This window comes from Bos grunniens, chromosome 15 (genome assembly GCF_055505025.1).
Source record: "Bos grunniens cultivar Pamir isolate PY7600 chromosome 15, Bosgru_T2T1.0, whole genome shotgun sequence".
Classification (NCBI taxonomy): domain Eukaryota; kingdom Metazoa; phylum Chordata; class Mammalia; order Artiodactyla; family Bovidae; genus Bos; species Bos grunniens.
In genome coordinates this window covers 44920623-44935259 of record NC_141179.1, presented here as the reverse complement: position 1 = coordinate 44935259, position 14637 = coordinate 44920623, and the positions used below count along the sequence as shown (strand labels likewise).

At 41.1% G+C, this 14637-nt stretch overlaps 1 protein-coding gene across 12 annotated transcripts in view; it reads right to left on the bottom strand.

The window, feature by feature from the left end:
• RIC3 (RIC3 acetylcholine receptor chaperone) overlaps window positions 1–12544 on the bottom strand; it is a 61803-nt gene extending 49259 nt beyond the window's left edge. For 7 of the 12 annotated variants that reach the window (XM_086340218.1, XM_086340220.1, XM_086340224.1 and 4 more), the window contains exon 1: window positions 12133–12275. Coding sequence is in view for 7 of the 12 variants with exons in the window: in XM_086340211.1 (XP_086196337.1) it covers window positions 12133–12256 (124 nt within the window). In the remaining 5 variants the exon portion in view is untranslated. Of the gene's footprint in view, window positions 1–1465; window positions 2642–12132 lie in introns of those variants that run through there. The other 5 variants (XM_086340219.1, XM_086340223.1, XM_086340217.1 and 2 more) reach the window with 4 other exon arrangements.
• Between the last annotated feature and the right edge of the window lie 2093 nt (window positions 12545–14637).

Genomic DNA, 14637 nt, shown 5'->3' with positions numbered 1-14637 from the left:
GACCAACATACACAGCCTATTAAAAAGCAGAGACATTATTTTGCCAACAAAGCTCCATCTAGTCAAGGCTATGGTTTTTCCAGTGGTCATGTATAGATGTGAGAGTTGGACTATAAAGAAAGCTGAGTGGCAAAGAATTGATGCTTTTGAACTGTGGTGTTGGGAGAAGACTCTTGAGAGTCCCTTGGACTCTCCAACCAGTCCATCCTAAATGAGATCAGTCCTGGGTGTTCATTGGAAGGACTGATGTTGAGGTTGAAACTCCAATACTTTGGTCACCTGATGCGAAGAGCTGACTCATTTCAAAAGACCCTGATGCTGAGAAAGATTGAGGGGGAGAAGGAGACAACAGAGGATGAGATGGTTGGATGGCATTACCGACTCAATGGACATGAGTCTGGGTGAACTCCAGGAGCTGGCGATGGACAGGGAGGCCTGGTGTGCTGCGGTTCATGCGGTCACAAAGAGTCAGACACGACTGACTGACTGAACTGATACAGGTTTAACTGAATCACTTTGAACAGCAGAAATTAGTGCAATACTGTAAGTCAACTATACTTAAAATAGTCTCAAAAAATAGGTGCACAGTACCAGATTTCAAATTTGGGTATAATTTATTCTGTATTTGTATTGTCCACCCTGTTTATAAATCAATACCACTGGTTTAGTGATTCCAGAGAAATCGATATTTTGATTTCAAAGAAAAAAAAACCTGGCCACACACACAAAAAAGTAGTTCATGAATATAACGTACTAGAATCATAATAGTCTATCATATGGATGCACAATAATTCACACAGCCATAAATAATAATAAATGGGAACCCACTCCAGTATTCTTGCCTGGGAAATCCCATGGAGAGATGAAGCTGGAAGGCTACAGTCCACTGGGCTGCAAAAGAACTGGACATGACTTAGCAACTAAACAATAATGGCTTATAAATGCTAACAGAGGAAACCTTGATCCTTGGGAGCGAATTCATTAATTCACTTAATTCTAATTCTTTAATTTATTGATTAAATTCTTTAATTGATTTTCTACTATGTGTGGGCCTGATCTAAAGCTGGAGATACTGCAATGAACAAAACAAAAATCCTGACCCTCATGGAGCCTCCTATCTCAACCAGAAAAGAGATGATACACAAGGTAATGATAAATACTAAGAGAAAAAACGAAGTAGGCAAAGGGGATAGGATGTGTTGGGGGAAAGTAAAGATTTAGCAAGAGTATCCAGAGAAGGCTCAGGAGATGTCTTTTAAGTTAAGATGTAAAGCAGATAAAGGAAATGCACACAGCTATCTAAGGAAGAGCATTTCGGGCAGAGGAAACAACCAATGCAAAGGCCCTGAGGCAAGAGCACAGCTGGAACGTTCAAACCATAGTGAGGCGGCGGCCAGTGCGGCCAAAGCAAAATGGGAAAGAGGGCAACAGGAAGAGGATTAAGCAGGCCTTGCAGGTCACGTACCGGAGAAGGCAATGGCGCCCCACTCCAGTACTCTTGCCTGGAAAATTCCATGGACAGGGGAGCCTGGTGGGCTGCAGTTCATGGGGTCGCTGAGGGTTGGACACGACTGAGCGACTTCACTTTCACTTTTCACTTTCCTGCATTGGAGAAGGAAATGGCAACCCACTCCAATGTTCTTGCCTGGAGAATCCCAGGGACAGGGGAGCCTTGTGGGCTGCCGTCTTTGGCGTCACATAGAGTCGGACACGACTGAAGCAACTTAGCAGCAGCAGCAGCAGTAGGTCACGTACAGACTGTGTCTTTTCATCTGAGTGAGTCAGGAAGCCATTGGAGGGTTCTGTGGAGGGAGACTTAAGCTTTAACAGGGTTAGTATGGATTCTACGTTGAAAATACAATGAAGGGGGAAGAAAGGAAGCATGCAGATAAGCCTATATTGGGCAGAATAAGATGGAATAAAGCAATCAAACCAACTGGTTTAATGACTGTACACAAATGGGTTTCCATGAAGAGAATGGGGTGACCTTAAGAGCAGTTTCAAAAGACGGACAGATTTTTTTTTTGGATAATGTGAATGATCAAGAAGATATGCGAATCACAATCAAGGGTGAAATCATGAAAAAAAATTATGAGGCACTGAGAGAAATTTGAATACTGATTTCATGACATTAAGGAATTACTGACTTTCAGGTGTGATAATAATATTGCGGCTATATTTTTAAAATAGTTTTTATTTTCTTATGCTTTAGAGATGTATACAAAAATACTTAAGGATGAAATGAAATCCCAATGTCTGGGATTTGGTATTTGCATAGGGGGGAAAGTAAGTGGGGATATTCATGATACAAGATGATGGCTGCTGAAGAAGGATGATGTGGATTCATCTTATTATACTACTCTCTTCACTTTTTCTTATGTTTGAAAATGTCTTTAACAAAAAAGGTTTTTTAAAAATCAAGAATGATATATAGCTGAGAGAGACGGTAAAAACAAATACAATGAATGAAACAATAAATGTTCTGAAAAAAAGAGGCTAGAATTCTGGATCAAATTGATCCAGAATTTGATCAAATGCAACAAGGAAAGCTATATTTCTCTATTTGGTTCCAAAACACCAAGTGAATGTACAAAATGGACAAACCTATAGGAGTACCTCCTTTAAAAAAAAAAAAAAAAAAGTTAAAATTCTAATTCACAGCAAAATCAGCAAGTAAAACACCCAAAGTCTAAAGCAATCCCCAGGATGCATTAATAGAACTAAAGAATTTTAAAAAGGGGGATATGCATTTAGTCACTAAGTCAAGTCCAGCTCTCTGCAACCCCATGGACTGTAGTCTGCCAGGCTTCTCTGTCCATGGGATTCTCCAGGCAAGAATACTGGAGCAGGCTGCCACTTCCTCCTGCTCCAATATCTATCCCCAGGTTGGGAAGTGAGTCTCCTGCACTGGCAGGCAGATTCTTAACTGCTGAGCCACCAGGGAACCCCCTAAAAAGGGGGATGGGGGATGCAATAGGCTGCTCTTCCATGAGCTAACTGGCTCACACTTGCTACTGTTTGCCTTCTAAGAGGGCCAACTTACATACTTGTGACTACATCACGTGAGGAATGGATGTGGGACCTAGGGATGTCACAGATGAAAAAAGATGGAAAAAGGGATGTGATACTACTCTGCAAATTTCTGAACTCCTTGTCTTTCCCCTTTAATCTATTTTGCTTCATTACTATATTGGTAAAAGTATACATGGTATAGTCACCTAAGCCAATAAGCTGAGAATAATTCAAGATGCCTCCCTCTGCCTCACATTCCACTTCTAGTTTAAAATGTCTGTGAAAATTGTTCTTTTCCCTCCTGTTCAATGTGGACACTTCCCCTGCTCCATTTACTCCTTCTTCCTCCAGTATCCCTATTTCCCTCTGGGAACCACTCTCAACTCCACAGTGGATCAGCATATTCTTTCTACCCAGAGCACTGCAAATAACTTTACTCAAGTCAATAAGATGGGTGGATATGTTAGCTGGAACTACTGGGAAAGAACTGGGGGTGGGCGGATAAAAGTGAGATGGGAGTGAAGGAAGAGTTCAAAAGAAAAGAAGCATTCTTTCTCTGGACAATTAAATGTGAGGAAGTGATATCTGGAATCGTTGCAACTAGTGTTGCTAGCCTGAGAGAGAAGCCAGGGGACAGAGCCAACATAAGGAACCCAGAAGTAAAAAGGACAAAGAAACTCAGACAGAGGCCCTGATGGGATTGTGAACCTCTGGATCAAACCACACAGGAAGCCAATTCTCACGCAAAGTCTTTTCATGTGCACTAGTCAATACATCCTGCTTTCAACTTGACAACTCAGCTGAATTTTCTGTTACTTACCATGAGAATCCTAAACTGATGAGCCCAAACACACTGCCTCAATGATGTTCATGATGTCTCAAAAGGACTACTGCAACATTTTCCCTGAAGAAACCCTCACTGATACAGCCCCTACACTGTTGCCAAGATGTCCTTTCAGACTGTAAGTTTCTTTTCTACTAACAAACTCATAATGGCCTCACCGATCTTTAGAATAAGATCCAAACTCCTTAAGTATGGCGTGGAAAAAATCTTTACAGTTTGGCCCCTTGTCTCATCTCTTACAACTCTAAAGCTATTTCAAAGCTCTGGGTATTGATTTTGCTGTGTTCTCTCTGCCTGAAATATCCTTGTTAATCTGGCTAATAAAAACACATTAGAGTTACCTCCTCAATTTAGTAAAAAAAAAAAAAAAAACAGAAAAAATAAAAAAAAGCAAGGTTTTAACATCCAAAAATCAATTATGTAATGTATCATATCCATAGAATGAAGGACAAAAACCCCATGGTCACTTAATAGACAGAAAAAGCACTTGACAAAATTCAATTCAATCCCTTCATAATAAAATACTCAACAGACCCCCTTCTAAAAATTCTTTAGTTCTATTAACGCATCCATAGCTAGCACTATCCTTAATGGTATGAAAGCTTTCTTAAGATTAGGGACAATCAAGGATGTTCACTCTTCACCATTTCTATTTGACATTGTACTAGAGGTTCTAGCCCAGGCAGTTAGGCAAGAAAAAGAAAAGCATGTAGATGGGAAAGAAAGAAGTAACACAATCTCTATTTGGAGACAACACAATCATTGGAGAAGGAAATGGCAACCCACTCCAGTGTTCTTGCCTGGAGAATCCCAGAGATGTAGGAGCCTGGTGGGCTGCCGTCTACGGGGTCGCACAGAATCGGACACGACTGACGCGACTTAGCAGCAGCAGACAACACGATCATTTATTGCGGCCAATAAACAATTCAGCAAGTCTACAGAATACAGTATTAATACACAAAGATTGTGTTTCTAAAACTGAGTAATGAATAGTCTTAAAATTAATAAAATAATTCAATTTACAGTAACATCAAAAAGAATAAAATACTTACGGATATATTTAACAAAAGAAGACTTGTACACTGAAAACTACCAAGAGTCGCTCAGTCGTGTCTGACTCTCTGCGACCCCATAGACTATACAGTCCATGAAATTCTCTAGATCAGAATACTGGAGTGGGTAGCCTTTCCCTTCTCCAGGGGACCTTCCCAACCCAGGGATCAAACCCAGGTCTCCCGCATTGCAAGGGGTTTCTTTACCAGCTGAGCCACAAGGGAAGCCCAAGAACACTGAAATGGGTAGCCTATACCTTCTCCAGCAGATCTTTCCAATCCAGGAATCAAACCGGGGTCTCCTGCATTGCAGGTGGATTTCTTTACCAACTGAGTTATCAGGGAAGCCTGAAATCAATTAAAGACCTAAATAAAATTTTAAAAATCCTATTCATAGATTAAAAGACTTATTAAGATGGCAATACTCTTCAAAATGATTTACAGATTCCACACAATCAAAATCCCAGCTGGTTTTTGCAGAAACTGACAAGCTAATCCTAAATGTGTATGGAAATCCTGAGCCACAGCACTCAGAAATCAACCTTGATAATAAAAGAACACAGTTTGGAGACTTAACACTTCATGATCTCAAAATTTAACTACAAAGCTTCAGTAATCAAGGCAGTGTGGTACTGACATAAGGACAGGTATATATTCTATATCTGATGTTTGTCAATGGAACAGAATTGAGAGTCCAGAAATAAGCTCTCACACTTAGTCAACTGAATTTCAACAAGGGTGTTAAAACAATTCATTGTAAACAGAATATTCTTTTCAACAAATGATGCTGGGATAACTGTATATCCATATGAAGTTGGACTTTTCCTCATATCAAAAGCAAAAATTAACTCAAAATGGATCAAAGGATTAAACATAAGAGTAAATACTATAAACTTGGAGACATGGACATAACCCTTCATGACCCTGGATCTGGCAATTATTTTTTTAGGTCTGACATTAAGAAGAGAAGGTGGTAAATAAGTCAGATTTCATCAAAATTAAAAACTTTTCTTAAGAGAACACCATCAAGAAAGTGAAGAGTTGAAGAAAATATGTGCAAGTCACATATCTGATAATGAACTTGTACCTAAAATGCATAAGGAATTTTTATAATTCAACAATAAAGACAAGAAACCCAATTTAAAAATGGGCAAAAGTCTGAACTGACATTTCTCTAAATTGTTACACAAACAGCCTATAAACACATGAAAATATATTAAAGTTGTTAGTCATCATGGAAATACAAAAAAAAAAAAAAAACCCACAATAAGATAGCACTTCACACCCATTATGATGACTATAATAAAAAGGCTGGCAATAACAAACATCAGAGAGAATATGGAGAAACTGGGACCCTCACATATTAATGGTGGGAATGTAAAATGATAGATACTTTGGAAAACAATCTAGCAGTTCCTCAAAACTGCTCATAGAGTAATAATATGAGCAAAATTCCACTCTTAGTTCCAGCCACACTAAAATGTTCACATTTCCCAAATGCATATATTCAAGAGAAATCAAAGCATATATCCACACGAAAATGTGTACATGGATGTTAATAGCAGCATTACTCATAATCATCAAAACCCCAAATGCCCAACTAATAAATGAATAAAATGTAGATGGAATATTCCACATAATGGATTATTATTCAGCCATGAAAAGTAATGAAGCACTGATACATGCTACAACATGGATGAAACTTGAAAACATGCTATGTGAAAGAAACCAGTCACAAAAGACCACATATTGTATGATTCCATTTACATGAAATGCCCATAGCAGGCAAATCTATAGACAGATTAATGGTTGCCTAGGAAGCTCTAATACTTTGGCCACCTGATGTGAAGAACTGACTCATTAGAGAAGACCCTGATGCTGGCAAAGATTGAAGACAGGAGGAGGAGGGGACGAGAGAGGATGAGATGGTTGGATGGCATCACCAACTTGATGGATATGGCTTTGAGCAAACTCAGGGAGATTGCTCTGAGCTAAGGACAGGGATGCCTGGTATGCTGCAGTTCATGGGATCGCAAAGAGTCAGACACAACTGAATAACTCAACTGAACTGAAGGCTGAAGGGGCTCAGGGTGGGGGACTGTTAATGGGTGATGGCTAAAGAGATTAAAGATGGCTGAAGATGGTTTTGGGAGGGGGGAGCGGGAATGATAAAGTGTTCTAAAATTGATAGTGACGATGGTTGCACAACTCTGTGACCATGCTGAAAACCATTCACACACTTCTTTTCTTGCTTACTTTTTTATTGATGCATAATTGATTTACAATACTATATTCATTTCAGGTGTACAGCACAATGATTCCACATTTTGCAGATTATACTCCATTATAGGTTTTTTATAAGATAATGGCTATAATTCCCCGGGCTATACAGTATATCCTTGTTGCTTATCTATTTTATATTTAATACATAGCAGTTTTTATCTGTTAATCTCATACCCTTAGTTTACCCCTCCCCCCTTCCCTCTCCTGTTTGGTAACCACAAGTTTGTTTTCCATATCTGTGGTTCTGTTTCTATTTTGCATACACATTCGAGTTATTTTTTAGATTTCACACATAAGTGATATCACATAGTATTTGTCTCTGACTTTTTTCACTATGCATATTCTTAGGTCCATTCATATTGCTGCAAATGGCTACTGCTTTTTCTAAAATTTATTTATTTTGAATTGGAACATAATTGCTTTACAATATTGTGTTGGTTTCTGCTATATATCAACATGAATCGGTCATAGGTATACACATGTCCCCTTCCTCTTGAACCTTTCTCCCACCGCCCACCCATCCCACCTCCCTAGGCTGTCACAGAGCACGGGCTTGAGTTCCCTGTGTCACATGTGAATCTCCACTGGCAATCTATTTTACACATGGTAGTGTGTATATGTTTCCATGCTATTCTCTCAATGTGTCCCACCCTCTCCTTCCCCCACTGTGTCTACAAGTCTGTTCTCTATGTCTGTGTCTCCAGTGCTGCTCTGCAAATAGGTTCATCAGTACCATTTTCTAGATTCTATACATATGCATTAATATATGATATTTGCTTTTCTCTTTCTGACTTACTTCACTCTGTATAATAGGCTCTAGGTTCATCCACCTCAACAGAACTGAGTCAACTGTGTGTCCTTTTATGGACACAGTAATATTCCACTGTGTATGTGTACCACAGATTCTTTACCCAAGCATATGTTGATGGACATCTAGGTTGCTTCCATGTCCTAGCTATTATAAATAGTGCTACAATGAACACTGGGGTACATGTGTCTTTTCAATTATGATTTCCTCAGGGTATACACTTAGTAGTGGGATTGTTGGGTCATATGGTAGTTTTGTTTTTTTTAATGTGGAACTGTGGTATTGGAGAAGACTCTTGAGAGTCCCTTGGACTGCAAGGAGATCCAACCAGTCCATCCTAAAGGAGATCAGTCCTGGGTGTTCTTTGGAAGGAATGATGCTAAGGCTGAAACTCCAGTACTTTGGCCACCTCATGCGAAGAGTTGACTCATTGGAAAAGACTCTGATGCTGGGAGGGATTGGGGGCAGGAGGAAAAGGGGACAACAGAGGATGAGATGGCTGGATGGCATCACTGACTCGATTGACGTGAGTCTGAGTAAACTCCGGGAGTTGGTGATGGACAGGGAGGCCTCACGTGCTGCGATTCATGGGGTTGCAAAGAGTCGGACACAACTGAGCAACTGAACTGAACTGAAGCATATGTTTAATTTTATTAAAATGCATTTACCAAATTGTTTTCCAATGTGGTTGTACCATTCTACATCATTAACAGCAATATGAGAGTTTCAGTTGCTTTGCATCCTTATGCATATGGTAGTTTTATTCTTAGTTTTAAAGGAATCTCTATACTGTTTTCCCGGAGAAGGCAATGGCACCCCACTCCAGTACTCTTGCTTGGAAAATCCCATGGACGGAGCAGCCTGTTAGGCTGCAATCCATGGGGTCGCTAAGAGCCGGACACGACTGAGCGACTTCACTTTCACTTTTCACTTTCATGCACTGGAGAAGGAAATAGCAACCCACTCCAGTGTTCTTGCCTGGAGAATCCCAGGGACAGGGGAGCCTGGTGGGCTGCCATCTATGGGGTCACACAGAGTCGGACATGACTGAAGTGACTTAGCATAGCATACTGTTTTCCATAATGACTGTATCAGTTTACACTCCCACCAACAATGCAAGAGGGGTCCCTTTTCTCCACAACCTCTCCAGCATTTATTGTTTGCAGATTTTTTGATGATGGACATTCTGACCAGAACTGACTCATTGGAAAAGACCCTGATGCTGGGAAAGATTGAAGGCAGGAGGAGAAGGGGATGACAGAGGATGAGATGGTTGGATGGCATCACCGACTTGATGGACATGAGTTTGAGCAAGCTCCGGGAGTTGGTGATGGACAGAGAAGCCTGGAGTGCTGCAGTCCATTGGGGTTGCAAAGAGCTGGACATGACTGAGTGACTGAACCGAACTGATTCTGACGAGTGTGAGTTGATACCTCATTGTAGTTTTGATCTGCATTTCTCTAATAATAAGCGATGTTGAGTATCTTTTGATTCAGTCATATGGTTTAAATACATGAACTGCATGGTATGTGAATTGTATCTCAAGAAAGCTATTACCAAAAAAAAAGAAAAGACTCTTCTCTTCCATAACACCTTTCTTGAGACACCAATAAAACTAACCATTCTAACATGTGTCTCCTCCTTTCCCTGCAAGGATTTGAGTATCTGCAATTGATACTTTTTTGCACTTATTCAATGTCTTTTCCTCTCTACTAAACTGTGAGTTCCTCAAGGCAGGGATTTGGCTCTTTTTTTTTTTTTTTTTAAAGAATTAAAGAGTATTTCTATACTGTGTGTAAGCTATGTTAAAGGGTACATCATAAATATTTGCTAAAGACTACCTCAACGGCTGTCATGTGGAAAAGGGACAATGCTCATTTCATATATCCCAATGGGCAGAGGTGGAAGCTATAATGACACAAATTTTAAGACACGGATGACACTAATTTTCAAATAATCAGGGCTATCCCTTTCTTCAGAGCAGGGGTTTCTGGATTCTGTGGTTTCTCTGAGTTGATACGCAAACTCTGGATGTATGTACAAAAAGTATAGGCATTTTTCCTGGGGGAAAAATCCATAATTTTCATTAGATTCTCAAACGGGTATATAACCCAATAATGGTTAGAAGTCACCGTTTTTAAAATATCAGTGTACCAAGACAAGGATTTTAGTTAGCAAATTTCAGTTACTGGAATACGTCAGTTAAGGTATTGTTTTTACATAGATTATGGTGACTCAAACAGTAATGAATCTGCCTGCAATGTAGGAGACCTGGATTCAATCCCAGGGTGGGGGAGATCCCCTGGAGAAGGGAATGGCCACCCACTCCAGTATTTTTGACTGGAGAATTTCATGGACAGAAGGGCTGTCTGCAGGCTGCAGTCCATGGGGTTGCAAAGAATTGGACATGACTGAAAAACTAACACTAACTTACTTTTACCTAGATTGTACTACTTTGATAATGAATGCAAAAAGAGCATCTTATTCATTTAAAAATACTGACTGTCCATTATATGCCAACTGCTAAATAGCGGTAAACAAGACAAACTGCCTGCCCTCAGGAGCTTACACTCTACAAAGTGGAGACAAAAAAAAAACCAACCTAATAAAATATAAAAGAAAATGTCATATGATACAATAACACCTTCAATCGAGAAAATAAAGCACAGGAATAGGAAATGATGGGAGTGTAAAGAGTGACTTTAGTTAGAGTCATCAGGGAAAGTCTCTGAGGAGATTACATTTAAGCTGAGCAATGAGAAGGATGCCAAAGAAATTAACACTTCAGGAATGAAGAGAACAGAAACTGCAAAGTTTCTAAGATAAGAACACTGATTATTATTACTTGAGCTCTTAGGAGAAAAAGCCATCTCTGATCGTCTCTCTACACAACATTTAGAAGAGTATCTCCCGCTCGCATTGAAGAGAACTTTCAAGACAATTCAGCATGATGAAAATTTTACGTGGTAAGACACTATTGTAGACGAATCTTTAACCGCTTAGGGTCATCGTGAATTTACTCTTCCTCACCATTAGACAAAGCGAGTAAAACCTTTGGAGTTTTGTAATAAGACAGAAAGGGGAAAAAAAAAGAAAAGAAAACCCAACAAATGAGGTAGTTTGCTTTTTTTTTTTTTTTTTAATAAGAAGTTTCTCCCAGGGAGATAGTTTTACAAACATAAAGATTATCAAGCAAAGTCTATGAACAGAATGCTGGGTTGGATCTACCCTTCACCCCTAGAGCTTGGTGTTTTGCATTTCTTGTATTTATAATCTATGATGTACAAGAGGGTGGAGTTAGTCAATGTGCACAAATTAGAGGGAAATGAGTTTCAGTTCAAGGAGCTGTCCAACATCAACAGGTTGAATATTAGTGGAAGCTCGAAAACTGTAAAACCGTGTCTCAAGGATGTTACACAGACAATTTCCAGAAAAAAGTTACCAGAACTTCACAATCTACAGAGAACTGTTGTAGTTCTTCTCCCAGCCTTTGGCATTCCTGCCCTGTCACACTCACCCATTATGCAAAAGCCCCAGAATGCAAACCACAGGGTGGATTTTTAACCACCACATACATCATGCCAGTAACAAAGGATTAACAAATACTTGTTCACGTAACGGGAAGACAGAACCATGTTCATCTCAGTAACTGAAACTCGGATTATTAAAATCTTCACGTTATATTTACGAAGGCACAAAAAGAGCCTGAAGCAGTGAGCACTCGACACCAAACTGAAAATTCACAACAAATTAAGGTTAACAATACCCAGTCCAACTATTCCATTCGAAAGCACAAGAGAAAGCACACGGACACCCTAAACAGGGGAATTCAAGTGGGAACCCTCCTGACTCAAAGCACTTGGGCAGATAGTGACTAGTCGAGTTAGGCCAGCGAGGGGAAGAGGTGAGAGCAACCGGACAGTGCGTCCAGGCTCGTCTGCGTGCGCTCCTGCAGGGGAGGCCTGAAGGGACCTGGTCCGGCCGCTGCCCGCTGGGGCCAAGAGAACCCTGGCGCTTGGCACCTCCCAAACTCCGCGGAGCCGGGGACCCCCGCGGCCGCCCTCCCTCCAGCAGGGCTCTAGGCGCTCGTGCTCGCCCTGCGGCTCGGGGTAGGGGAGCCGGCCCGCGCTTACCTTCGGGCGCCGGCGGCGGCTCCTGCCGCTTTCCGCGGGACAGGAAGGCCTTGGGCAGCAGCAGCGACACAGCCAGGACGAGTCCTGAGGCCAGGGCCACCCTCTGCACCGTGGAGTACGCCATGACCGCCCGCCCCCGCCGCAGGTGCGGGCTCCCGCCGGAACCGGAACCGCAGCGCCCGCGGCCTCCGCCAACCCCACCGAGCGTTGCGCGGACGGCGCCGCGCGAGGGACACGGGAGCGCGGCGCGTGGGGCTGACTCGCTCCTCCCGCGCGGTCTCCAGGTGCGCTGAATGGTACCCGCGCCCTCTCATTCGTTCCAGCTAGAAACTCCTCCCTGTAACCCACGCCCACAGGGGCGTTCTACACCTAAACTACGGATGGCCGCGCCCTTACTTTCATCTTCATCACCACACTGCTCACTCCCCTCCTTAACCGCCCATCAGTTAACTGGTTAAGCTTCCAGCCCCTCTGGAAGACCCCGCACATCCATTCTCCATCTGAAGCCCAAGGTGATAATACTAAAACTCACGTGTGATGCGTTTAAAGCTCTCCATAGCTTCAAATCTTTGAAAAACTCCCCTTTATCCTCATAGAAAGGTCCAACTGCTTTCTGTGACTTCAAGGCCCTCCCTGATGTGGTTTTACCAATGCTCAAATTATATCATTTGCTATTTCCCTAACATATTTCTTGCTTTCCGGGAATCTTTGCTTATCCTGTTCACACTGCCTGGAAAATTCCTAACACATCTCCACTGCTAAAAACTTCTCTGAAGAACAGCTGAAAAGTACTGCCTTCATGAAACATTTTTAGCCAGCTTCTCTTTCCTCTGTGTCCCCACAGTTCTTGTTACTGTCCTTATAAATTTCTTTAACAAACATTCTTTTGGTTCTTACGAATACAATAGGTTCCCTATAGGGTAGATAGTCATAGAAACAAGAAAATGCAGCAAATATTCTGGACTCTAGATCACTCAGTTCAACTGAAAGGAGGAGAAATAAGGAAAGAGCTTTTTAAAGTAGGTGAAATTTGAGTGAGTGTTTAAAGAATGAGGAAGTTACTAGGCAGACAGGTGAGAGGAGTCCGAAGGATAGTCCAGGAAAAGGTTGCAGAGAAAGCAAAGACGTGAAAGCTTGAAGCTTCCTTATGTGCTGTGAAAACTATTAGTAATTCATTTTGGTTGTAATTCATTTAGGGTCAGTGACATAAAGTGATAAGGCAATATAAGCAGGAACTAGGTTATGAGAAGCTTAGACATAATTTCCAGTTGAACATGGCAGATGGAGGGCTTCCCAGGCACTCCTAGTGCTCCTAGTGGTGCCAGAGTACCACTACGGTGCTCGTGCCAATGCAGGAGATACAAAAGATGCGGGTTTGGTCCCTGGGTCAGGAAAATCCCCTGAAAAGGAAATGGCAACCCACTCCAGTATTCTTGCCTGGAAAATCCCATGGATAGAGGAGCCTACAGTCCGTGGGGTCGCAAAGAGACACGACTGAAGCAACTTCATGTGCACACACGCATGGCAGATGGAACACACCCATTTATCTTTGCTTTCTCCAGACACCTCAAAAATCAAAAAACAAAAGTGTATCAACTAAAATACTGAAGAGGATGGGAGAAAACATGACAGCAGATAAAGATGTCAAATGTTTATAAGATGCAACATTATCCAATAGAAATAAAATGCCAGTTACTTATGTATTGGGTTTGTCAAACACTTTGTTTGGATTAAAAACCTGAACAAAATTTTCAGTCAATCAATAATTTAAAATTTTCTAGTAGCCACACATTTAAGACGTGAAAATAAACAGGTGAAATTAATTTATTTAACCCAAAATACCCCAAATATTATTATTTCCACATGTGTAACACTAGTCAGTCACATTTCAATGACTTGGTAGCCATATGCCTAGAGGCTACCATATTGAACAGTGCAGGTTTAGAGAATAAAAAGTGAAGTGCCTACAGAGAGAAAGACTCTAAGAAGCAAACCAATTTGGCTTTCAGAACCTATAAAGTATTAGGAATTTAAAGCACTGAGTTCCTTTAAAGACAAAGATGTGGAGTGGGATTGAATGAAGAAAGATTGATTGAAAGTCTGTGAAGAAGCAGTTGATATCCTCCAAGTCGGAATCCTCAATTATTGCAGCCAGGGGGATGCCCCTACTAGCATCACTCGGGCATCATCATTATTGATGTCATCAATAGTACTAAAAGTTATTGAGCATTTCCTATTGTCCAGGTATTTTCCATATCATAACAATTGATTCTCTTAACTTTATGAAGTAAGAAATATTATTATGTACCCACTTTACGCATGAGAAAACTAAGGAACAGAAAGCTGAAGTAACTTGCCCACAACTGCACAATATACATTGGAAGCTTTTATTTGAATCCAGGCAGGCTTACTCCTGGAAATGGCAACCCACTCCAGTATTCTTGCCTGGAAATTGCCATGGACAGAGCCTGATGGGCTACATTCCATGGGGTTACAGAGAATTGA